This window comes from Acomys russatus, chromosome 22, assembly GCF_903995435.1.
Source record: "Acomys russatus chromosome 22, mAcoRus1.1, whole genome shotgun sequence".
NCBI classification, from domain to species: Eukaryota; Metazoa; Chordata; class Mammalia; order Rodentia; family Muridae; genus Acomys; species Acomys russatus.
Genome location: NC_067158.1, coordinates 43,293,837 through 43,321,025, shown reverse-complemented (window position 1 = coordinate 43,321,025; position 27,189 = coordinate 43,293,837). Strand labels below are relative to the sequence as shown.

The window sequence follows — 27,189 nt, the reverse complement described above, 5'->3', positions numbered from 1 at the left end:
AAAACATTGCTCATAACTGTTCCAACCCCCCATAACAGAGATTTTTATGGATTGTGGGAAATCTGTTGTTGTAATTGAAGACAATTCCATTTCTCCATCGATGCGATGCCGGCATGCTACCTTTTTCTGGTTACTTTATTTTCTCATCAGCTTTTCTTATTGATTTGTGATTTTCCTGGAACAAAACTGGGGGAGGCGTTTTGCTTGTCTCATGGGTTAGACAACACTTGTGGTCCTCCCCCTTGTACGTAAGGTCCCCACCATCTCTTTTCTAAAGAGAATAAAACAAAGTAATGAGATCAGTTCTTGTGCCTTCCTGAGAGGACCATGGAAGATGCTAGCTGGAGATTTTCTTATGTTATTTTTTTTTCCTTACAAAGTCTTCAGTAACATAGGTGAGGTCCACGTCACCCATGCCCATGTATGTGAGGCCCAGGATGTGTCACCAAGACAGGCATCAGATCATCAGAGCAGATTCATGGCTCTTATTCTGCAAATGTATTCTGCAAATGTATGTAAGGCACAGGCTCCAGTTACTTATAGACTATTTATGGAACTAGCATTAAGCACGTGAAGAGAAGTCATAAGGCAAGCTTAATTGCCAAATGATTCATATTGATTTCTAGAAGGAAGACAGCGTTCCATGCTGAGATGCTCAGGGAAGCATTTGTGTACAAGTTTTTTGGTCCCCACCCGCAATGTTTGGGCAGAATTTAAATGGAGAAGAAAGGATGGGGCGAGGATTTCTGCACGTGGTTAGGAAGTTCACAGATGAGCCAAGTTGGCTGGTGTTGGTCTGTCACTACAGACTATCTGGGGACAAAGAAGTTAATTCTCTATAGTTTTGAAAGCTGTTGCTGGTGTCTCGTGATGTCCTGTTGCTGCATGGGCATCATTACATGATGGCCAGAGAGGATGTTCTGGCTCAGTTGCTTCATTCTCTTATTCTTCATTTTTTATTACATCTACATACATATATTTGTTTTAGTATATATGTAGGATATGTGTATGTGAGTGCAGATGTTCACATGCCGCAGTAAGTATATGGAGGTCAGAGGACAGCTTGTGGGAGTGCAGCCTCTCCTCCCACCGAATGGGATGAAACATGGATTGTCAGGGTCCTTCCTTAACCACCCTCAGCCATCTTTTTATGGCCCTCTCTTCTTAGCTATCTGCAAATTCCATCAAAGGGTGCCATCCTCATGGCTTCATAGAGTATGAATCCCAGAGTTTTCACCTCCAAATACCATCAATATATACATTTAGGAATTAAATGTCCAAAAGAGAAATATAGAAAACTAATGGAAGAAAAGTTGTGTCTTTAGGGCTAGAATTTGCAGGAACTCTGGACTTGAGCTTTCAAGGCAGTAGAGAATCACGGTGTTGAGCCACCAAAGGATATATATAGTCCCAGGTAGAGAGATGAGCTGCATGGTGTAACGTGCGGTACAATGACGTCACAGTAAAGTAGGAAGGACAGAAGGGTAGAAAGAATACCAGGGCTGTGTGTGTGTGTGTGTGTGTGTATGTGTGTGTGTGTGTGTCTGTCTGTCTTTCTGTCTGTCTGTGTGTTTGTGTCATGTGTGTCTGTGTGTGTGTCTGTGTCATGTGTGTGTATGTCTGTGTGTGTGTGTGTGTGTGTCTGTGTGTGTGTCTGTGTCATGTGTGTGTGTCTGTGTCATGTGTGTCTGTGTCGTGTGTGTGTCTGTGTGTGTGTCATGTGTGTGTGTCTGTCTGTGTTGTGTGTGTGTGTGCTGTGTGTGTATGTCTGTATGTGTGTGTTTGTGTGTGTGTCTGTGTCATGTGTGTGTCTGCCTGTGTCATATGTATCTGTGTCGTGTGTGTGTGTGTCTATGTCATGTGTGTGTATCTGTGCTGTGTGTGTATGTCTGTATGTGTGTGTTTGTGTGTGTGTCTGTGTATGTGTGTCTGCCTGTGTCATGTGTGTGTCTGCCTGTGTCATGTGTATCTGTGTCATGTGTGTGTCTGTGTCTGTGCTATGTGTGTGTCTGTGTGTGTATTCTTTTGCCAGTGGGTTTCATATGCTCCCTGTCTTATCTTCCTTGCTGCCTCATCTGGACCCTTTCATGCACATAGGTCTAAATGTCTGGTGAGACTGCCACACTTATTGCTTTAGCCAAGTGAATCGGCCACTTAAAGTAAAAGATTGCTAAGAGAGACAACTGGCTGAGTCTTTTCTCACATTCCCTGTGTCTGGCAGGGTTGGCCTCCAGTGCTTTGGTTTGTCTTACGTAGACGTAGGGTGATCTCTTAGTCTTTGAGACTCTAGAAAGGTCAGGACTCATTTGCCAAACATTTCCTGTGGAAGTTTCTGAGCATAAGTGTCCCCATTAATCCAGGGGCTCACACAGTGGTTCTAGATCTAAGAAGAACCTATTTGAGACAACACAAAACATCATGAGAGAAATGTGGTCCTCGCTGAAATGAAGGTGAGGACGCGTGTTGCTTAGGGGAAGGGAGGTGGGGCCAGTAAGCCATGAAGAACATACATCTCCAGTCTTTTGTCCCCTTTGCTCTGGTAAAATCAGTAAAACCTCTTGTACTATCAGATGCGCTGCCCTGTCTTTTTCACAGCACATTTCGAATCACAGACACATCCAATCAACCTCTGGCTTAAGTCTGGGAGCATCCGAAACCCACTGGCAGAAATTGCATTGTAGATATTTTTAAGCACACCATCCAGTCATTTGGGAAAGCTAAATTTATTAAGTCTTAAAATATACACGGGGCTAGTAAACTGTTAATTTTATTTTTGTAGAAATTAATCAGGAGAAGGACAGGCACACTTCATGAGTAATTTATACCAAGGACCGTATGTATTTATAGCGTGGGGTGTACAGCCTTACCTGACCCTGTGTCTCTCTCCCAATGTAGATAGTGGTCACTGCCAGCACTGGATGGGACTTGAAAAGCTACCATAATCAGACCATTAGGTAAGTGTGATTTCCATTTGCAAGTAGACTGTTCTAGGGCTAAAGTGTCTTCACGCTGCAACCCTCAACCCAAAGATTATCCTGCACACCTCATTCGGGTTTTCCAAGACAGCCCCTTGTGAGTGTGTGTGTGTGTGTGTGTGTGTCTGTCTGTGTGTGTGCGCTTGTTTTTATGTTTTACTCCCCCAACCCTTCCCCATCTCATGAGAGAGAGGAAGGAAGAAGAGAGGGGAAGGAGGGAGAGAGGGAGGGAGAGAGAGAGAGAGAGAGAGAGAGAGAGAGAGAGAGAGAGAGAGGAAGGAAGAAGAGAGGGAAGGAGGGAGAGAGGGAGGGAGAGAGAGAGCGCGCACAAGAGAGAGCTATAGGAGCATGTGCTATGGCATGCATGTGGAGGCCAGCCATGTTGTACATGTTACACCTGGCCCCTGTGTATACATGGAGGCCAGCCATGTTGTACATGTTGCACCTGGCCCCTGTGTATACATGGAGGCCAGCCATGTTGTACATGTTGAGCTTGGCCACCGTGTGCATGTGGAAGTCAGAAGACAGCCTGCAGGGGTTGGTTCTCCCCTTCCACCATTTAAGTCCCAAGAATCAAACTCAAGGTGTCAGGCTTGGTGGCAGGTAGGTCCCCGAACCCACTAAACCATCTCTGGGCCCCAGCTAGGTGTTGTACCTTCTCATTTACCAGGCATCCATTTTTCCTGCAAATGCATGTGCTTGGTACTAAGCAAAGGGAAGCAGTCAATCCTTTCTCCGAATCTCACCATAAATTCTTCCTTCGTGGCACTTTGTAATTTATTTTCTTTGAGAATTATCTTCTATGAAGGATTCTAAAGAAAATAAATCTAAGTATTAATGCTGCTCGTTGAGAATGGCTGGAAACTTTGGCGTAGTGTGGAGCATAAAAGCAGACAGTCTTCATATTTATGTTCATAATCTAGATTTGAAATGTGTGCCGCTATTGATATCGGCTCAGCTTTTTCTTCCCCCCCGAAACCGTCTCCACACAATTTGCAGAAGCTGAGAACTGGGCCCCTTGCCTCCTGCTTTGTTGTTTTTTAATTTTCTCCTATATCCACATGTGATAGTGGGTTTTATAGCTTCAGGCCTTCATTAGGTGCTTGGGAAACCCCGTCATAGCTGGATACTCAGATTCCCTCGGAAGCTGGCTACTAAAGAAACCAGAGCAGAGAGGGGATTAGGCGGGACTGGATGCCCCACACTTTTCTTCAACCATTCCTGTTTACATGTAAACCCAGCTGCTTCCTAGTAGGATCCAGGAGTTTGGAACAATTCTTGTTTTTTGTTTTGTTTTGTTTGGTTTGCCGCTGGATTAAAGGATTAGGGTTTTCTAGAAAGGCTAAGGATGTGTTGTCACTTAGCTGCAAAGAGGTCAAGAGAGAGTCGATAGCTGTGCCGAAGTGTGGAGAATGAGGCTACGGATGAGACAGAAGTCTTAAAGTGTGGCTACCAAGAAGAGATTTGATACCCAATGAGCATATACAGGGGGAGGAGGTCCCCCTCAGTCATAGGGGAGGGGAGTAAGGGGAAAATGGAAGGGAGGGAGGGAGGAATGGGAGGATACAAGGGATGGGATAATAATTTAGATGTAATATGAATAAATTAATAAAACATATTTTAAAAAAGAAATAAAAATGACTGTTAACTCAAAAAAAAAAAAAAAAAGTGTGCCAAAACTGATGGGAAACATCCAATACAGGTAGCTTTCCCTTTTGGAAGTGCCTGCTATGACTAAATCAAGGGACAGAGAAGCTGGACAGGATCTGAGGTTCCTTTGGAAATCTGCTCTGTGCAGTGGGCTTTAAAAATTAAGGGTTGTCTCAAGATGTAAGTTTAAAGTAGTATTTCTTTCTTCCTTCCCCTCCCCCCACTCCAGCCTCAGGGAAGTTTTGGGTTTTGTTTTGTTTGTTTGTTTGGTTTTTGACAACCAATTGGATTTCAAAGGTACCTTTCCATTTGTCACATAAGAGCTTCCTTTTCTATGACATCCCAAGATCCCAGAGGCAAAATAAGTGACTGTAGAGGGGTCACAGTGTGATGGCTGCTGGACCAGGGTTAGGGAGTGAGGGGCAGCATAGAAGTGACAGCAACTCAATGCTGAGGTGGCCAGAGCCCAGTACCAAAACCCAGAGTGGCTGTGGGCAACAGAACTGCATCTTCTCCATTCTCCAGCACCGTGGTATTAGCAGGGCCACCATTCAGGTGCTAGGAGAGGTGGCTAGGACATCCCTCCAACTTCCAGTGTAGTGCCTCTGTGTGCCCCCAGCTATGCAGTGTCTCTTTTGGATAAAGCCTGTCCCGTGGATTTGGGAGCCCTCACAGGTGATGGTAGTGTATGGAAGCAATTCAACTCAAGAGTGAAAAGAAAAAAAAAGACATTTTAATTTTAATCCACTATTTAAAAAAAAATGAATGCAAAGGATCTATGAACAGGACGTTAGACTTCTATAAACACAGGGCTGATATGAGCATGGACCAGGACTGATCGGGAGGTTTGTACCAGCTCAGTCTCCCAGGTAGAGCACCCGAAGAGTCATATGTAGCTATTCTAGACTCAGCCCTGAGTGCTCTTCACTGCCACCTCTGGCGTCTCAACCAGAGCCCCAGTTTTACAGTGATGCAAGCCAGTGAAGTGAGCAGCATCACACGCAAGCTTCCTGGCTGTGAGTCTTGTAGGACACCCTGCTCATTCTCTTGTTTGCTCTTGAAATGTGCACACAGTGTTGGTTTTATCCTAAGAGGATGGGGCCAGTGTCACAGGAGTAGAAACTAAGTGTTCCGCAACGTGGTGCTGGGCGCAAGTAAGTGTCTGTGAGTGACACCGGGCAATAAGGATGCCTTCAGGTTACATCCATCTGTCCATGCATCCATCTCTCTGTCCATCCCATGCTTACTAAGTATATTTCACATGCCAGACACAGGGCTTGATTCTTGGAGTAGGAGAAGAGAAATGGAAGGGATGCAGTCTCAACTTTCAGGAAACTGAAAAAAAAAATCCAATAAAGGAGAATGGTACTGAGCCATAAATTCACAAATAATTTTAAAGTTACAGACTATCAGAGCTGCTACAAAGAAATTGATAAAACGGCATGAGATCCGCAGAATTTACATTAGGTGCTGAGAGAAGTGACACCAGACAAAAACTATGATCAGAGGCGAGGACCCGGTCCTCAATCTCCTCTCAAAAAACCTGATCATCTGGCTGTTTTCTCATCCTGACTGGGGCCCATCTAACGACATCGGTGAATCTTCTGGGCCCCGGTGCTCTTTTGGTAATAAACCAGAGCCCTTTATGTCCAGATAAGAGGAAACATAGTTTGCCAACATGTCTGAGGTTTTCCAAAGAGACTAGTCCGAGCCCTGAAAGAGTCTAGCTCAGCTTTCATGTCAGCAAAATTGATGACCATCAAACCGTGCACAGTACAAGGCTTCTTTTGCAGTCTTGTGTAAACGCTGAGAATTTCAGAGGAGAAAAAATGTGGAAACACAATGTGGAGGTGTAGATAGAGATCAAGGCTAGGCATATCTACTGATGGTGACAATGATGACAATTTAAAAATTCCTGGGCAGTGACATTAAGACCAAGTAATCTGTTGTTACCTGGGGGTGGGGGTGCGGCAACAAGTAAAAGCAAGGACCCTTACCTTAAGCATCTTATGCTACCTTATCCAGGAGTTTACTTTCCATGGTTTTACTTAGACACAGTCAGTAGGAGTCCAAGGCTATTAAATGGAAAATTCCAGAAGTAAATATTGTGTACGTTTTAAAGTGCATACTGTTCTGAGTAGCAGGATGAAATCTTCGCTCTGTGCCTTGTCCTTTATCGTGTACCCATGCAGTGGGACTGCCTGCCCATTACTTCACTTGGTCTTCAGTCATCGTGCCCACTGTCAAGATATCAGTGTTCATACCATCCTCACGCCACTTATACCTTTCCCAAAGCACAAGGGTAGTGATGTTGGAAGTTGAGATGCCCCTGGGGAGCTGCTAGGTGCTTCTCCGGAGTATCATCCCATTCACACAGGAAGGATGAGCACAGCATCGAAAGCTACTTTGAGAGGAGACCACATTTGCATATGCTTATTACAGTATGCCGCCCAGATTGCTCCACTTTATTGCTTTGCCGCATGGAGTGACAGGAGACCAGCACAGGGAGAGTTTGGAGCAATACAAGGTTTCTTTTTCAGTCACCCACTGGGGTTTTTGGACTGCGCCGTCTGAGCCATTAGGGACTACGACTGGGGACTGCTCTATAAATTTGCATCAAACTTTCTAGACAGGGTCTTCCCTTTGCTCTGAAAATTGAAGTTTGCCGTTGTCTTTTTTTTTTTTTTTTTTTTTTCCGGAAACCACACACAATTTGTTCTCTTTCTTCCCAAATAGAAGGAAAGAAAGAGAACACCTGTAAAACAGCTTGAGCTCCAAACCCTTTTAGATTTCTTCAGCTTATCTTGCCAGTCTTTCATGCCTAGTTATTGTAATTCCACAACTAAAATAACTTCCCTTTATTGAGTCCACTCAAAGTGATGAATTTGCATATGTGTGGGGTTGGGTTTTTGTTACTTTGGTTGGTTGGTTGGGTTTTTTTGTTTGTTTGGGTTTTTTGTTTGTTTGTATGGTAGTAGAGGATGAACATATAGGGTCTTGCATGCTCGGCCCACACTCTACCACTGAGTCTTTTTTGTTTGTTTGTTTGTTTGTTTGTCTGTTTGTTTGATTTTGAAGCATAGTCTAAGTTGTCCAAGACAGCCTTGAACTTCTGATTCTTCTGACTCGTCATCTTCCTGATTAGCTGGCCTTACAGACCCAGCTTAACTTGGTCTATAATAGAAGGAACTGTCTTCTTCCCCAGTTGTATTTTAATAGGTTACATAGTGAGGCAAATGCCAGGATTACAATGAGCATATAGTTGGCAGTGTTTTGTTTGAGAAACACGCACACCCTGGTGTAAGTGTGTGCCTCAGATGGTGGGAAAAGTCCAGCAGGGAGAGGAGTAATCACACCAGTAACTAACAGCCACGGTGTCTACCATGTGCCCAACACTATACTAAACACTTTTTGTATTAACTGTTGAGGGTCTAAATTTTAAAACCTAAATGCTCAAAATCTGGCAATTTCTTAGTGGTCACATCAGAGTTTAGAGCATTTTAGATGTTCAAGGCATTTCTGATTTCAAAGCATTTGGAATTTTTATGTGTTCTCTTCTTTCCTGAGGTCGGGGGGGCTGTTGGCCACCAGCCCACCAAGGCAGGAGGAGCAGAAGGCAAGGCACAGAGTTTGGAAGGCTGCGAGCACAGCAGAGATCAAACAGTCCAGGAACCACTTCAGGAGCTAGTTCAACTTTACTCAGGGAGAACAAAGGCTGTATAGTTCTTGGAGAGTGAGTGGGGGGCTTCCAGGAGAGGTGTACATAATTGGTTGCGATCAGGCACTTTAAGGATGCTTGTTTTGCATTTGGCAGCATGCTCCCATCATATGAGTGGGAACACAGTGCCTATTTATCCTATAGGTGCAGGGAGGGGAAACCTAGCAAGGAGCTGTGTCAAGGGCCATATATCAAATGTGGTTAGGGGCATCTATGTCTAAAGACACTCTCCAGATGGAGTCAGGCAGGGAGTGGGAGGCCCTGCTGGGGAGAGGGAGTCCTTCACCTAACACCAAACTCAGAATAGCTATCCAGATCAAAAGAACTGCAACCTCAAACAGCAGTGTCCTTCTAACACTTTTAGATTTTCCTGATTCAAGCTGTTGAACCGGTTGTGTCTATGCATGCACTGGGATATCCCAAGCCCTCTAAAATCCACAGCATTTTTGCTCTGAAGCATTTTGGCTATTCAGCCTATAGTCCACTTAGTCCTCACAAAAACCCTATAAATAGGCACTGTTATTTCCATGTTTAAAAGGAAGGGGAAGGGATGAGGGCTCCAGAGAGCCTCTACTAGGGAACACCCCCACATGTTGTGAGCATCAGCCAATAGAGTTGCAGAGAATTGGGCACCTCAAGGAAGCTGGCTCATAATAAAGTGTCTCATCCATTTGGTACCAAGTGCTCTCATGAGAGTTGTTAGAACATTCCAGTCTTTCTAAGGTCTGCAAAAACAGGGTCTGTTCAGCTCCCAGAATTGCTAACTTTGGGTCTCTTCTAAAAGAGAGAGAGAAGAGAGAGGAGGAGGAGGAGAGAGGGAGGGAGGGAGAGGGTGCTTCATCTTTCCTAGTCCATCAAGGCTAAGATATACACAGAGGAAGGGAGCCTTTTTTCCCCATTGGTGTTATATGTGCCTAAGCGGGTTTGTTTCTAAGTGCTAGTTCTGGGGACCATAGTTGCCACTGAAACAAGCCCATTTCCCATCCTCTCCTGCCTCCTCCCTGGCCAGGCACACCTGCTAAAGAATAGGGTCATGCTGAGAGGCAGTGAGTCCATCTCTGTCCTGGAATAACCCTGGGCTGCCTGGCTTCCCTCATCCACCTGTCAGGAGCTTGCTGTCCCCTGGCTTCTGCCTTCCTCGGCTCCCTGGCTCCTGGCAGCCTGCCTGGCATTTTGTTCTCTCTCCTTGCCTTTCCATCTGCCCTCTCTGGCCATGGCTCTCTCCTCTTTGCCTGGTTTCTCACTGGATACTCATTTTGAGTCTTACCTACCCTGCTGTTCACATATGCTCTGGTCACACCGTCACCTAGTCCTACTTTGGTTTTTAAATAGGTAATGAGTACACATGGTTTAAAAAGTCAAAGGTAAGGAAGAGAAAAGAACGAAAATGAAAATACAGTCAAGCCTTGCTTCCGGCTTTCCTGTTATTTACTCCAGCCTCTACTTCACACCCTATGGGGAAACAGTTTCATTAGTTTCTTGAATATATTCCAGAGTTAGTGCAGATACAAAAATATCCACTTTCTCTACACAGAAATGATTACTCTCTCTCTCTCTCTCTCTCTCTCTCTCTCTCTCTCTCTCTCTCTCTCTCTCTCTCTCTCTCTCTCACACACACACACACACACACACACACACACACACAGAGTTTCATGTGGCTCAGACTGGCCTTGAACTCAGTGCAGCTGAGAATGACCTTGAGTTTCTTACCGTCTTGCCTCTCCCTTCTGAGTACTGGGATTATAGACTAGACCTAGTTTATATGGTGCTCACACCCAGGGCATATGTCTGTCCTAACAAGCTACATCCCTAGCCTCCACAGCTTCGTTTTTTAAATTTAGCAACACATTTAGGTCTTCAGGTTTTTCCAATATTTACATTTACATGGTAAATAAAGTCATGCCGGAGGCTTATTGGCTGGCCATCCCTCATCAGGCAACTCCTAAGGTTCTCCAATCCCAAGTATAAAGAACGCTTCGTGCATCTTACATATGACACTCGTTTTGTCTCTGCCTCCTTCCTGATGCTTCAAGCCCTTCCTGGCAACGTGGACATGTGTGGAACATCACCTATTGCTGTTCTCTTAGCCATGACCTTTGACTTTGCTGTGGATGCCTCCTCCTCGATGAACTTAGCTTCTCATCCTTACCAAATAGCCTATATTTTAAGTTTCTCTTCAGTCTGCCTTCTGTTTACTCAGTTTAAAAAAAAATGCCTTTTTAGAACAAATAAACAAAATATTAAAGAAAATAATTCCCAATATTTATACACATTCCCAACATCAGCAGTAGACACTGGGTGTTCAGCTGGGACCCCACTACATCAAACCCTAACAATACACTAAGTGGGGAACCATCATTTTACACGGGACAATGGTCTCTAGAGCTTAGATGATTGGACCAAGTTCACACAGCTGCTGACTAGCAGAATTGGGATCTAAGCCAAGTTCACCTGACCCCACAGTGGGCAACTTGAGTTAGGTCAAGGGGTTTGGGGTGTCAGTGCAAGAGTCTCTTTTCCCAGGGGCTGCCTCAATCCTTTGTTCTCCTCTTTAGTTTCCATGAAGATTTCTATTACAATGACACAGCTGGATACTTCATTATCGGAGGGAGCAGGTATGTGGCAGGCATCGAAGGGTTTTTTGGACCAGTGAAATACTATCGGCTCCACAGCCTACATCCTGCACAGGTGAGCCTGAGGGATCAAGAACTTTGCCAGGAATGTGTGTGTGATGGTGGGCCACTAGGGACAGGAAACACAGTGTAAACAAAAGATTTACCCGAGTGGACTGAACCAGGCGTGGGCTCAGCCACCAAACATAATTAATATTGAGGCTTCCCCTGAGCCAGCCCAATAATAGATTTCTGTTACCGTGCGGTTCATTTAGTACTCATAAAATGGAAACCATTTACTTCCTCTGTTTTAATAAGTACTAGCTTAATTATAGAGTAGATTTTTATCAGGCTGTTGCCTATCCAGTGATTAAGCTAATGAAAGGAGAGAATCTTAGTTATTTGGTAAAGCTTCTTTTCTACCCTATTATTTAAAGTATCAGAAGAGGTGATACTCCAGCAAGTTAAAGCGCTGGTCCTTCACTAGTCTCCGCAGAAGCCCCGTGCTGGGATGGGCAGACCACTGCAGGCCAGATCCAGGAGGGCTTTGGATCCAGAGTTGATTTCTTGTACCCAGAACACACATCCTAACACGCCCACAGAGGACTACTCCAGCCATTTCCATTCCAGCAAGAGGACACTGGGCTCCCGAGCAGGCAGCCTTGTAACAGTGTCCTCTCAGCTGTTAAGGATATTGGGGATCCCACTAAATGCCTAAGAGGGGATCGTTCCCTCATTCTCTTGACCCCAAAGGGACAGGGAAAGATGAAAGGACAAATAGGAGGCCTGAGCCCCTTCCTTTGAGATATCTAGGAAAAAGAAAAATCACGTATTCATTTGTGCAATAAGTACTTCAGGGTACCTACTGCGCGCCAGACCCTGGCCTGAGAGCAGAAGCAAGCAAGATGAATTAGAATGAGCTCAAACGTTGGGCTGTCATGGCAGGTCCTGGTGGTGCACACCTGTAACACCAGCAGTCAGCAGATCGAGGCAAAAAGATCAAGGTTGATGTATCCACCCTGGGATACAGGAGACCCTGTCTCACAAAAACAAAATAAAAATATTTTTTGTTGAGAGGGATCAAACACTGGACTATAAACACTTGACCGCTGAACTTTCTCTCCAGATTTAGACTCTTTCTTTTCTTGAAATCACTAAGAGAAAAGAAAAATGTTTTGAGACAGGTTTTCATGAAGTTGTCCAGGCTAGCCTTGAACTCACTCTGGAGTTCAGGCAGGCTTTGAACTTTTGATCCTCTTGCCTCAGGCTACTGACTAGGTGTGATTACAGATGCATGTCAACAGACCCAACTTTAAAAGATGTTTTGAAGATAATCTAATTAATATAATGAACAACATAACACACACACATATAAGCATATATATATCTATACATAAAACTAAAATAAAAATTTTACTAAGAATACCTCCTCCTCCTCATTCTCTCTAATGTGCTTTTATTCATAATAATAATAATAATAATAATAATAATAATAATAATAATAATAATAATAATAATGATAATAGGACCAGGGAGGCCCCTTTCTTGGGTCCAAACATGCCTTCAAAAGCACAGGGTTAAGATTAAGTCCCCTGTCCCGAGAAAGCTTGCTCTTTGGGACTTTGACCTGTTTCTCATAACAAGTCACATGGCATGAGTTAACTCCAATGTGTTTGGGCTCACTGAGGTGAGCATGTGTGTCTGGCCACATGTTAGGTCTGTAGGGAACTGTGCTTTGGAGCAGTCAGTGGCCCTTCGTTGGCTCTTGCAGACTGAGGATGCTGCCAAGCAGAAGGGAACAGAAGGAGGCCATCAGGTGGCAGGCACAGCTGAGGTAGAATTAGCATCATGCGTAAGAACTAGAAATGGAGATAATGCAGTTTCCTAAGGGCTGCATGTGGAGGGGGGACTGGTCTCCGGATCACACTGATGTGTTAGCGTTGCAGACTGAGAAGGCATCACACAAGAAGCCACACCTGGCGTGGCCTTGGGTTGATTCTAATGGCATTGGTTTGAAAATCCAGGCAAGATGGTGGCTGGTGATGTCATCCAAGAGACCTCAGTGAGCTGAACATACCTGATTAGGTACTAGCTCATCGACTTTTCATGCTTTTTTTTTTTTTAACCTTCCTGTAGGTTCTTAATCCCTTCCTTGAGAAGGAACTGGCTGAACAAATCAAGTTATATTATGAGCGGTGTGCTGAGATCCAAGAAATAATATCCATGTATGCTGCAACAGTCCAGGTCGGGAGCGAGAGACGAGAAACGTGTAAGTACGGCGCCCTGCATTTGCATTGACATGTTTGGCTTTGCTCCGGGGGGGGGGGTACTAAAATAGAAACATACACCATGTACCACTCAGCCCAGATACAGCAGGTACCTCAAACCTTTCCGCAGATGGATCGGGACAAGAGTGGGCATTCCACCTTGATCCCCACCCCATCTTCCCCCAACTGCACGAGCAACAGCCAAGAACTAAATCTGGTTGAAGCTCCCACCATACCTGATCTTGTTTAAGAATACAAATGAATGAGCATGTTTCTACCTTTGTCTGGTGCTCTTCCTACCTAGAAGGCAGGTCTAAAAAAAAAAAAAAAATTAAAATGCATTGGAAAGTATAAATTAATCACTAGAAATTATTGTACACATCAGTGTACTTTTGTCTTGGACCATTAATACCTGAACGATGCCTTTGCTTTCTGATCCTCTGTTTTATTCTTAAATCCTCAAATCAGTTCAGGAAGGCACGGGTAAATTTGACAGAAGGAATGAATCTCAAACAGACTGCTTTCAAAATGCTCACGTTGCCCAGGATCTCTTTTTTCACTCAGGGTGAGGACAGAGCTTGGTCCTGTCATGTCTCCTCGGGTCCCAGCTTAGATTTAGCACATGTAAATTTTCCTGTGCTTTAGCTCTTCACTACAGCTAGTCACATATGTTCCTCCTGGAAGAGAAATTCCTGTGGGGTGTTTGTCGTCAGCAAAGCAAGTTCAGTGTCTCAATCTTGCCTGCGTGTCTCATGCCCCACCCCTGCCCGCAGAGATGAACTTCCAGTTCCAGGGTGGGGGAGGAGAGGGGTCCATAGATGTGTATCAGTCATGCCCCACTCTGATAGGGTCACATAGTGGTCAGAGTGGATGGCAGGCGGTCAGCACCCCTGCAGCCTAAATTCAATCCCTGGCTTGGTGGCGCACTCCTGTAATCCCAGCACTCCCAAGAGGCAGGGGCAGGAGGACTACTGTGAGTTCGAGGCCAGCCTGGACTACAAAGCAAGTCCAGGACAACCAAGGCTACACAGAGAAACCATGTCTCGAAAAACAAAAACAAACAAACAAACAAACAACAACAACAAAACAAAACCCAAAAGTTGTCTTTTGATCTCCACTTGAGCCATGCGGTACACAGGATCTCCAACCCTCCACATACATACACACATACAATAAATAAACAAATATAATAATAATAATAATAATAATAATAATAATAATAATAATAATAATAATAGATATCTTGGGCTAAGGAGGTGGCTCAGTTGCAAAGTACTTGCACACATGAGGACCTGAGTTCCATGCCAAGAACCCACATAAAAATGCGGGATATGATGTCACGCATCTGTAATCCCAGTGCTTGGGAGGTGGAGACTGGGGCTACTGGCCAGCCAGGCTAGCCTAAGTGACATGCTCCAGGACAATGAGAAACCACATCTCAAAGGATAAAGGATGTTTCTGAGAATGACACCAAAGGTTATCCCCCTGGCCTCTACATGCATGTGCCACGTCTACACGTAGCACATGCACACCCACACACGGGCGTTCCCTCGCATGCACACTTGAGTATAAAAAATTAAAAAAAGAATACACTGTCCTAATCCTTAGCTTCTGCACTTAACCGCTGAATCATACAGAGACAAAGGCGCTGCCAGGAGAGGGGGCAGACAAACCGGAATAGTAACGTCCCAAAGAGGAAACGCGTTTGGATAATTTGCACAGCACCAGGAGTGAGACCTTGAGCCAAAAAGCTATATGCCGACCTGTTTGGTGGCATCAGTGAGCTTTTCCTAAAGTCTTTAACTGCCTCACCTCCCTGAGGGCTCTTGGGCCTTGCTCTTCAACACACAGGCCAACAAAACGGCCTAGATTATTGGCCTCCTGGGGACAAGTCAGAGGCCAGCTGCCCACTCTGTAGAATTAGTCAACAGCCATCACATCTTTGGCATGTTGCTCTTGGATTTGCTTCCAAAAGCTGACCCCCCCCCCAAGGCAGAGGTGTCATGGCCAGTTTCAAGTCTCGAAGGACATAAGCCAAATCTAGGACCATGAGGCTGCCCTTCTATTCCAAGTTCCCTTTAGGAAGGACAGCTTCTAGAGGGATAAGAATGTTGCTAATCCTGAGGGGGCGATGTCTCTTCTGCTTCTGTGTAGGTGGCTTCCATAACTCCTACCTGGACCTCAGGCGCAGGTACGGGAGACCTGAGGTGTGCAGAGCCTTGCCCTGGGAGAAGGAGCTGAGAGACAGGCATCCCTTCTTGTTCCAGACACTGCTGCAGATGGACCTGCTGACCGGTAACTGAGCCCCAGCCTGGGGTTTGGTGCTAGCTAGAGAGGCGCCCTGCTTTCCTAGCTTGCTCACTCACTCTCTTGGTGATTTATGCCTCGATGTTATTTTTAACCCCAGTGTTCTAGTTTAATTTCAGATTTAAATTCTGCCCTTGTGTGTCCACAGCGCTGAATATATCAGTACACATTTCCAAAAAACTTAAATTTAGGGATCACTCAAGCGATTCTTTCTCTAAAGCGGCTGCAGACGGACAGGCCACTGCACGAACTGGCTTCCAAATGGAGTTAGTTTGCAAAATACCTTTTTGTGTATTTGAAAAGGATTTCATTATCGGTATCTAAAAACTTTCAGAAAAATGCAAATTTCTAGCTTTACTTGAAAAAAAAAAAAAATCAAAGATGTAGGCGCCCTGGGTCTCTGTTCCTATGGTCAGTGATGCTGGCGGGAAGGCCCAGGCCCAGGCCCAGGACCTGGCATGCTCTGCCTACCCACAGCCGCTCGTCTCTGATTTTCACCTCCTACCATCTACCGCTGTGGGTCTAACCCTTAGGCATTTGAGCCTCCTGATTCGAAGTACATCTCAACGTCATCTCAGATTTGAAGGTCTTTCCTGGATGATGACAGTTTCTTCTTAGGCCTAACTGCAATTTGAATTTGCTTAGTTAAGTAGACACTGCAGGGCCTCGGAGGAATCTCGAAACCATGCCTGTTAGAAAAAGGAGATGGTCACATAGGAACCACACTGAGCAGGTACATATGTCCAGGTGATAAAAAGATGTTCCTGGTCCCAGAACCAACTCTTTGAGTGGAGGAAATGGGAGAATGGCCTCCTACAAATGCCAGTGTCCCAAGGCATGGGCTTTCTTTATACTGTGGCCCTGCCCATCCTAGAAGAATTCAAGCTGTACAGAATATTTGATCTTCTATTCTTTAATATGGACTGAGCAAATGCTCAGTCACTTGGCTTGACCGGAGAGATGAGTGAGATGGCAGAACGCTCTATACTCTTGAGTGATGGGCTTATAGACAAAGGCAAATTGTACATTGTTTTAATGAGAGCCATGGAAGTGAAGGCACAAAAAGAGGATTTGTGGAAGGGCTTGCTGGTGGAGGTGACATTGAGACTGCTTCTCAAGGTGTGTGTCAGATAAGAGAAGCAGGGATGGGTATTGGAGGCAGAGCGGAGGTGGGGAGGGGGGTTGACACAGCATGCTAAGTGACTCCTATGGGATAGGAAGGCAGAGATGACCACAGAGCTCAGCCACAGCTGAGTCACCAGCTGGAATCTCTGCTACTAGTTGGAGGGTTTCAGGCAGGAGGCAGAGTGTAGCCAGAGGGGTTTTTCTGACTTTCCTCTGCCAGTAGTTGGGGACAGGGAGGTGAGCTGGATGAATGTGGAGCAAGGAGGGGATTGCAAAGGCCTGGGAGAAAGGGTGGAGGGCTGAGTAGGACAGAGTGATGGAGACAGAGCCAAAGGCCACAACAAAGGTGGCCTCACAGCACCCATGACTGCTGGGGGATGTGCAGACTATCATGCCCTGTGACACTGTGGTCTCTGGAGCTGGATGGCCTGGCTCCACTTCATTTAACACTCACTCACTCACTGTGTGCTTTTAAGCAAGTGTTTGTTTTTGCTGATCCCTGGTTTCCTCTTGTACGCAACAGAGGGGGTGGTGGAGGGGGTGGTGATGGTTGTGATGGTGATAGTAAAGGCAGGATGGTGATGATGGTGATGGTGGTGGTGGTGATGATGGTGGTGGTGATGGTGGTGGTGGTGATGATGGTGGTGGTGATGATGGTGGTGGTGATGGTGGTGTTGTTGTTGCTGGTGGTGGTGGTGGTGATGGTGATTTTGTTGTTGTTGATGGTGATGTTGTTGTTGTTGGTGGTGGTGGTGGTGGTGGTGGTGATGGTGGTGGTGGAGGAGGAGGTAGTAGGAGACTCCTGTAGCAATCCTTCCCCCCTGGTTCAGTGAACTGACATGTATATGAAACATTGGGGTTGGGAGTGGGGATGTAACTAAGTGGTAGATCACTTGTCTAGAATGCGCAAGTCTTTGATCCTAGTAGTGACAAGAATCACTCAGGACTCAGTCCTTTGGAGAAGCATCTCTCCTCTTCAATACTGTATTCATTTAGGCTGGACGGGTCTTTGTTTTGGGGTCCTCCTGTGCATATCTGTTATATGTTCCGCTCCACCCACTAAGACCAATCATGCCCACCCCACACCTCCAAAACACCACTAGACATTGACCAGTCCCTGTGTCCTCCAGAAGCCCAGTCACCCTAACTGCTACGATGACTGAGAAGAGATACCCCAGGTTTTCCCCAGAGCCTCTGTGAACTGGTGGAGTCACCCCATACCTAAGACCTAAGGAGACGGAGTGCGTGCAGAATGTTAAGGAGCTTAAGCTACACTTCTGCCCACACTTAGCACAACCTGGTCTGTGATTTCTGATTGTAGCTAAATATAATTTCACTGGTGAGGAGAAGCATACAGTCATTTTCACAATAAATTCTTTTTATAGAAAATACTCTAGATACAAATGTTTTCATGTTATTTTTACAGCTCAAGGTTTGTTTATTTGAATGTAGGACTATTTTGTTCTCCACAGAGGCCTGGAAATAGAATCAAATGAAAAACTCAAATCATGAGCTTGCAGGACAGCTAGGTCTAGCAAGTCCCATTGGTCAAGGCCAGGCTGTGTGGCCCTCAGGAGAGGCAGGAGCTGCCCCAGCCACCCTCCCCTCCCCGCCAGCCCCAAGCTAGGTAGTCCACAGTAGGACTTACTCTGCTGGACTTGCCAGTCAAATACAGTTTCAGGCTAAATGAGATCACCAGGAAGCGATGCCCCAGGCTCTGTGCCTCTCCCAAACCATGGCCTTGGCCTCCTCAGGGCACACAGCTGCTGCTTGTCTCCTCTGTCTTTCTCTGGGAACCTCAGAGCAGGGGGACTCTGGAGTGGAAGGGAAGTTTTTGGATGTAGCACCCCATGCTGTCAGAGGCATCTGCTTCTCTAGGTTGGGTTGGAAGGGCCCAGAAGCCTCCTGCTGAGGCAGGGTACACACACTGTCAAATTCTACTCTGCCTGGCATGGTGCCCTTGCTTGAGGCTATAACAGCATTATCTGGATAACCCAAGGGAGAGCAGTTGGTGTCACATCTCATACCCAGCTTCCTAACAAGGTTGAGAAAAAAATGCAGAAAACTTGATTTTGAAAATTGGAGTTAGAAAATCAGTTTATACATTCAGTGGACCTTTGTTATGGTCCCTTATCAAAAGACTAGCAGTAAGGCAGCTGTGCCTGTGTGCCATGTCTCTAGAATACCATTTATGACAAGGGCATCCTTCTGCTAATGTCTAGCTAGCCCCAGCATGCTCCTCACCAGTCAATTGTAGGAAGTGTGTCAGAACTCTCTCTTGTACTGTCGTTCTGACATGTCTTGTCTTGTTGATCAATAGATTAGATTAGGCTGCCCTTCACCTTGGTTTGGAGGTGGCTTGCCCCTCAAGAGTTCATGTGTTAGAGTCTTGGTCACCAGTGTGGCATTGTGGGAGGGAAGGGCAGTATCGTGAGAGGTAGGAGTTAGGGGCTGGAGAAGTGCTGTACCAGCATGAGGGCCTGAGTTTGGGTCCCTAGTGCCCAGATGAGGTGATACATGCCTGTAATCCAAGTGCTGGAGAGACAGGGATAGGGGGATCCATGGGGCCACGGAGTCTTGGTGAGGTCCAGGTTTGGTAAATGTCACAAGTCTCAAACCTAACATGGAGAGAGAGTGAAGAACCTTTGGCATACAAGTGCGTGTGTACACTTGAACACACATGGAACACACACAAGAAGTACTAGTGGGTGGTCTCTTGGACCCTGTGGGCAGTGCCCTCAGAAGGGATTACAGTTGTTCTCATGGGACCTCTGAACTTTAAAGACAAGGGATTATTATAAGAGTAGGTCCTCCGCCTAGACTCTGTCCCTAGACTCCTGTTTGGTCACATGGAGTCTCTCACTTGCACAAGCTCCCACCATGAGATGGTCCCCAGGGCCAACCTGATGCCAGCAACATCCTCTTGACCTTCCAGAGCTGTGCCTTAACCAAACCTTTCTTCCTTTAAAAAAGAAAAAAAAGGGGGGTGGAGTGGGGGAGGAATGTGCCCTGAGCATTTCATTTACAGTAACTCAAAGCCAACGAATGTGTGCATCATATGGCGTTTTCCACATTAGAGATAAGCTATGAAAATGAACTTGAGTGGCAGGTGTGTGATACTTGGAACTCCTGCTGTAGGACTGGAACAGGTACAAAAGGTAAGGCTTTCCCTGAGCATACTCTTAACTCATTCTCGTTCTCAACTCTTCATCCCATTATTCACTAAACAGGCATGGGCTGGATGCCCCTCCACCATGAGACAGCATAGAACAAAGAATAAGAAAAGACTGTTACTTTTTCTCTCTGTGCATGAATGGTGTGTATTTGTGGATGTTCATTGCCTGGCACACATGTGCAGGTCAGAAAACATCTTTATGAAATGAGTATTTTCCTTCCACCTCTATATGGGTTCTAGGGATCAAATTTGGGCCACCAGGCTTGCAAGATAAACATTTTACCCAGAACCATCTTGCCTGCTCAAGTTATGTTTAGACAAGATGTTTATATTTTCTTATACTGGGGGTTGATCCCAGGCCTCGTGTGTGTGTGTGTGTGTGTGTGTGTGTGTGTGTGTGTGTGTGTGTGTGTGTGCGCGCGCGTGTACGCACACGCGCGCTAAGCAAACATGCCACCACTGAGTCACATCCACAGCAAGGCCGTGTTTTAAACAAGAGTTAGTTGGACCAAAAGAAAAGATACACAACAGGTTCCTTTGTTTCCTCAGAGAAATTAATCTGTGGAATTAGTATTCATTCTGTGTGTGTTTTGCCTACATATATGTATATCACATGCATGCCTGGTACCCAGAAAGGTCAGAAGAGGGCATTGGATTTTCCCCTGGAACTGAAGTTATGGACATCTGTGAGCTACCATGTGGGTGCTGGGAATCAAACTCAGGTCCTCTGGGAGAGTAGTCAGTGCTCTTAACCGCTGAACCATCTCTCCAGCCCTCTGTTTTCTTTTTTTAAACAGAGAAGGTGAGACAAGACGATGGAACAGCTGGTTCCTTATGAGGAATCCTTTTTCCTTAGAAGCATCTCCTCGTGTATATGGGCAACGTTCTGCTTCCGGGCCTCTGCATGTACACATCTCAGATCTGCCCCACACACAACACACTGTGATCTCACATGAAGCATCTGCTCCCCATCGAAGCCAGAACTTCAAAGGAGAGACAGAACTTTGCAAGCATGGGGAAGCTTCCATTCCATTGGCAAATGAGATGAGCAGTCTGTACATCCCCTGCCTAGAGAGGTCAGCTGGTATTTACACTTTTGACGGCTGTGCTTATACGTTTAATATAAAACTGACTTTGACTATTTTTTTCAGTGTTGTTAGGAATATTCACATGCTATGCATTAGATCACCAACACTCGTTATATCTTGAAAAACTGAATTTCTACACTTAAAAAAAAAAAATTCCCCAGACCGTTAAAACTGCCATTCCTCTTCCTGTGGCTGTGAGTGTTATTGCTTCTAATGGTCCCTAGAAGTGGAGCCATCTATCTTTGGTCATTTTGTGGTTGGCTTATCACACTTAACATAATGTCTTCATCCATGGTGAATGTGTCAAAATCCCCTTCCTTTCTTAAAGATGAACAGTCTTCCATTATGCGCCCTGGCCACATGTGACCTATCCATTCACCCAGTGGTGAACCCTTGGGTCCCTTCCACCTCTTGTCTGTTGTGATGAACGCTGCTCTGAACACGGGAATACAAATGCCTCTCTTCGGCCTTGTCTCTTCTCAATGGTTTGGCATGTATGATCATCAGTAGGATTACTGGATGGTGTGGCGGTTCTGCTTAGTTTTCTGAAGAACCTCTATAGTTTTCCCAATGGCCACACTATTTTCTGTTCCTACTAGTGGGGCACAAGGGATTCAGTTTCTCCAACCCTAACTACTTGTTTTGATGGTAGCCACCATTATAAGTGTGTGGGGTGGTGAATTTTATGCAGCATCTTACATACCGTGAGAAGAGTCTGGTTTTAACGGAATCTACAGTGTCTATGAAAGAACTTCATGGGCAAAAAAAAAAAAAAAAAAGCCACGTGGGTGTGAGGGAGAGGCCTGTCTGAATGGACTCAGCCTTGGCCTAGGGCTGTTGGATCTTGATGTGCCCTTTCGATCTCCTCGGGTGCTGGGCTTGTGCAGGGTGGAACAGAACATCCAAGTGTTCTATTTATGCTTTGGGCCCTCCACAGTTGCCAGCAAAGCTTCTGGGGACAGGCTAGCTGCTTGGTGACAAACGATCTCTCCATATGATCTTGCCCAGCACATTTGTGCTCAAGCTATTCAAAGAATGTGACTCACTTGTCTCCTTCCTTCCTGATAAGCAGCCTTTCGTGTCCCAACTCAGTCCACCTCCTTGTGCCTTTTGTCCCTCCCTGTAGGCCCACAGGCCCTCCTCTCCTGTCCCCGTGCACAATTGCTCCTTCCTGTGGTATGATGATGCGCTCGCTTGGTTGTTTCCGCTGTACAGCTTAGAGTCTTCAAATACAGGGGCAGTCCCTCGACTTTGTGTGTGTGTGTGTGTGTGTGTATGTGTGTGTGTGTGTGTGTGTGTGTGTGTGTGTGTGGTGTGCTCATGAAGAGTTTGTGCATATGTATATGTGGGGTATGTATGCACATGTGTACACATGTGTGTAAGGCCAGAGGTCACTCAGGCACCATGCACCTTTTTTTTTTTTTTTTTTTTTAACCACACAGACACTCCCTGTGGCCTGGAGGCTCACCACACAGGCTAGTTTGATTGGCCAGTTAGTTCCAAGTATCTGCTTCCCCAGCCCTGGGGTTAGAAGCCTCTAGTCGGGTGCCTGGCTTTTTATAATATGGGTTCTGGCAATCCAACACAGGACTTCATGGGTGAGCCACAAGCACTTTGTCAACAGTTTTATGCTCCCAGTTGCTGTCTGTCTGTTTCGAAACAGGGCTTTGGCATATAGCCCAGGTTATCCCCAAAGCTCATAGGAAGCCTCCTGCCTCAGCTTCCAAGGGGCTGGGAATTGATTGCAGGTGTTCAATACAACAAGCAGCTCCCCCTGCTGTTTTGAAGACTCTCACCTTGAGAAGTCTTAGGAGGCCAAGAGCATCTCAGTGCCCGGGGATCTGTGTCCTTGCCATCCTCAAGCCTTTGACAGAGGTGTCACATCAGTGAAGCAATGATGAATTCAGCCCCCTGGAGACCCAGCTCAGAGTCGAGGCTGGGAGAGTCCTCTGGGTGTCCTCATCTCCCTTCTGCATTTTTCTCCTTTCTCTTTCGTCATGAACCTAGTCCCTCTTGGGAGCTGCCATCTTGCCCCTGTGCAACACGCTTCCGGTCCCTGGAACTAGGGATCCCTCTCTACGGCTTGCGAGAATAGATTGGAATCATCTCAGGTTTGTACACGACCAAAGAATTTTGGAAGTGTGGCCCTCACCCTCCCTGCTTCCTCTTATGGCTGTAATGTAGTGCTGAGATGCACAGGCAGGCAGCCAGATGTAAAACAGTTCTTGAGGTGCACTGCAAAGCCAGCTTGGAAGCCATAGATTGCGTACCTCCTGGCACTGTGCTCGGCCCTGAGGCAACCACACTGAGAGTGGGACCAGCCCACACACAGCTCTAGGCCAAGAGCTCGGGGGGGGGGAGGGGGGGGTTGGGGGTGGGAGGGGGGTGCTGTGGGGGAGGCTTGCTAAATGTTGACAGCTGATGTGCTAACACGCTGTAAAACTCAGCTGTTCCCACTGGTGTCTTCACTCTCATGTATAACACGGCTTGTTCTTCACCTCACAGACTCTGTGAGCCTTTGAATTAAAGATGGCAGCACTCCTGGGGTACCCAGCTGCAGTGCATATAGATGTTCCCAAGACCGTCCCCCCTCCCCCACCATTCCAGAGATGAGCTCTGCATCCTGATTGCCTTGCTTGGTCTGTGAAATGTATCCCTGCTCTGTCCCTAAGTCCCCACTGTGCAGGGTGTTGACGTGGCATCGATATAAGAGCCTCCCATCAGGACTTCGGCAGGGTGTTTGAATCGGTCAACCTTAAAGCTGTCTCCTGAGCCTCGAAATCTCTAGGAAGATAGCAGTTGCTGGGCATGGAAAATGGCCCTGTTATCATTTGGGCTTTTTTTTTTCCCCCCCTGATGCTTGGAACAGTAGAATTTAGCCTACGTGGTTTTCATTATTTAAGAGTTGTCCTGGCCATTTTATTTTTATTCTCCCGTCACTCCATCCTTGTCAAAACTGAGTAGTTTGAAATCAAAAGGCCCTTTGAAGAGTGCTTTGTTACCAGGACCAGTGAGATGCCAGGTGGAACGGCACTAGGGTTGGACGCCAGGCGAGGGGGCTGGAGACAATAAAGAAGACCTCAAAGGCTCACATCCAGTTAGGCAGGGGTCCATGGTTAGGACAAGGTGCCATAAAGGCAGGAGAGGTGCATGAGTAAAGCTGGTATGATGGCTGTGTACCCTTGGGGACATCTGCCCTGGGCCAGAACTGTTGGCTCTCTTCTCTCCCTCCGTTCTGTAGGGTTTTACCACTAAGTTCATATCGCCAGTTCTAGTGCCTAGAGGAAGTCTAGGAGCTGCCAATAAATGGTGCTGTGGGATGAGACCAGGTCCAAGGCTGGGCTTCTCTCCCAGGGCTGACACCATCTGCCCGGTTTCTACAGGGCCTCTTGCCCCGGGCTTTGGAGCCCAGTGTAGGGAAGAGTGGTATCTCCATACAATCTGCCGAGGGGGAGGTGGCTGCACTAGACTGCTCCTTTGATTATAATTTTGCCAACACTTCCAGTGTTGGCTTGAAGACCCAGAAATTGAGAGCCTGGAAATGATGGAGATGCAGTTATGTGACCCACTAATGGCAGGGCACCTCTAGTCTTAAGAGCTATGCTTGGCTGATGGAGATGCACCACCCTCATTATTAGGAGTTGAAAGCATGTATTGTTAGGTTTTAAAATACATTTATACAGAGGTGATGAGGAAGATAACAAAGGACATGGGTTACAGTTTTCCCACCTGAAAAATAACAAACCTAAAAGGAGAGAGGGAGACAGGGGAAAGAGAGGAAGAGAAAGAGGAGAAGAAAGAGAAAGACGAAAAGAAGGCTGTGCAAGTTTCTGAATCCTAGGTAAATATTTAGAAAGTCAAGATGGATGGACCTCTGAGGTAGAGGTGAGGCCCTTGGGCCGATCTGCAGCACTACTCAAAAAATAAAACTAACAAGGAAAAAAAATTGGCATCTGTAGTGAACACGTTCGGACATTTTTTTTTCGTTGTTACCTATTTCCAGAACATTTCCATTGTAGCTGAAGGAAGGAGAAAGAGAGGCAGTGTGGGTATTATTGGTGATCCCAGTGCCGAAAGGCACACGCGCTGTACTCAGGCACTAAAGTAGCCAGTTCCTGAAGCTTCTTGGAGACCGTCCGGACCTCAGATCAGAATGAAAATGAGAAGCTCGCTGAGTGTTCTTTATGTGGCAGACTTGATGAAGAGAGCTCCTTAGAGAAGTGGCGTGACATGTCTTCCCTATCCCACTCTCCTCTTCCAAACTTCTACTCTGGGTGCGTTTTGCCGCTCAGAAGGCTGACACTCAGAGTGACTTATCTATGGATGTCTCTGTCCCTCTCACAAGGAGCAAGGGCGCCTCTCTCCTTCTGAATTCTCTGTCAGAATGGGTGGCTGTCTTCACAAGAGTCTGCCATTTGCTTCTTCTGGTAATCAGCACACACCTACCTTCTGATAGGAAAGAAGTGTAAAAATAAGCCGTGCCATGCTGCCTGTGAAGGAGGGCTTGAGCGATGGTGGCTGTGGCTTTTATTCCTTAGCGTCTGGTACAGAAAGAAAATGAAAATGGAGAAATAGTAATCTCCCATTCTGTTTGTTTATTTCTCCATTATACCATTAATCTCCACAAACAAGACATGTTTTTAGTTACAGATCGGCTAGGAAAAAAATGCATATGCTAAACCAGATGGGTGAAATTAACAGTTTCATTAAACTGGCTTTAATATCGCCAAAGACACCATGGGTTTGATTTTAGACAATAGTTACAACCCGAACTTTAACAAATGTGTGAAATGAGTAATTTCACCTTTGCATTATTATTTTTATTAAATTCACTAGTGCAGAAAATTGTTTAGAATCTTGGGCAGAGAAAACACCAGTTGGTGATATTTTTCTGGGAGGGAGTTAAGAATTTTAATGTAGAAAAAGAAATTAGTAAGCTCTTTCAGTCTGCAGAGCTTTTTGGGCCTAGAATCTAGACTGGAAGATTCCAGGCTTGTTCCATCTTTTTCCAACAGTTTCAACTACCTGGGTGCTCCTGAAAATGATTTCTGGGGTTTGGGGCCAGGGGTCAGTGGGGCAGGTGTTTCATTTAGAGTTCCATTTCTTTTGGAGCCCTTCCCTCCTCCGAACTGGCGTCCTTGCATACTCAGGCAAAATCCATCATCTTAGTTAGGAGTTTGGCAGGGAGGTGAGGCCAGGACCAATCGTCAACGATAATGCGGATGCCGCTTGGCCGGGAATGTGCACACAGGGGCATCTGAAGTGAGCTCATGTTTAAAACTAAATATATGAGCGAGTAGTAGCAGGGTCTACGTTTTTAGTGTCTCTGTGCTATTGTGCTCACTGAATCCGCGGAGGGCATTCTTATCAGGGGAATGGGCTAGTAGGATGAAGTGCTTCCGTCAGCAGACAAAGGGAAAACCCAACAAAATGAGATTCCCAGGGTCCTGGTAGAAAAGGATGTTATTATGGAGGCATAACCCATCAGGAAAACAGAGAGAAGTGTCCAGGGCTGCCCGTTGCTGCATTGTTGGTTGTAACAAAATCACAGGAAGCAACCTAAGGGTCTAAAAATAGAGAGCTTGGTTCCTCCATAAAATGCAGTCTGTTTTTTTTTTTTTTTTTTTTTTTTTTTTTTTTTTTTTTTTTTTTTATGTTCCTTTGGGCTCTGCATCAGTACACTACCAACCATGGATCCAAGGTATTTAGAATAGCAGGCTGAGGGTGGAGCTGTAGTCTTCAATGCTTGGTTTGTGTGAGGGTCCTCAAGTCAATCCCCAGCACTGGAAAAAAAAAACAAACCAATAATCAGTAATGAACATGTTACAGACATACTTTTTTCTTGTTATTTACTCCTTCCAGTTCAGAGTAACACCCATTTCCATAGCATTTGCGATGTACTAGACACAAGGAATCTAGAGATGATTTAGACTCAAGGGTGTGACCAGCCGATTCACAAAGTAATGGGATATTGTCATCTACAATGTCAATGCTCCAGAACCACACAATTGAGTTGCTATATATGTCCCATACTCATATACATCACAAAATAAATGTCCCATACTCATATATATCACAAAATCAGCATCTCATATTCATAATGTTTCATACACATAAGTTTAGCTTTTGTGGTAGGTTAAGTTCATAGCTGTTCTTGGCCACATGTGGCCTCAAGCTGCAGGTGGGCCACACCTGATTATAGTATGTAGGAGGACATGCAAATACTTTGCCATGTTATATGTGGGACTTGGATGACTGAGAATTTAAGGACC

The 27,189-nt window shown here is 45.8% G+C and overlaps 1 protein-coding gene across 1 annotated transcript in view; it reads left to right on the top strand.

The window, feature by feature from the left end:
• The window catches only part of Sel1l3 (SEL1L family member 3), a 115,676-nt gene that overhangs the window by 29,455 nt on the left and 59,032 nt on the right, over nt 1-27,189 (top strand). The window contains exons 6-9 of the mRNA XM_051164724.1: nt 2,896-2,954; nt 10,899-11,031; nt 13,092-13,224; nt 15,377-15,517. Of these exons, the coding sequence (XP_051020681.1) occupies nt 2,896-2,954; nt 10,899-11,031; nt 13,092-13,224; nt 15,377-15,517 (466 nt within the window). The remainder of the gene's footprint in view (nt 1-2,895; nt 2,955-10,898; nt 11,032-13,091; nt 13,225-15,376; nt 15,518-27,189) is intronic.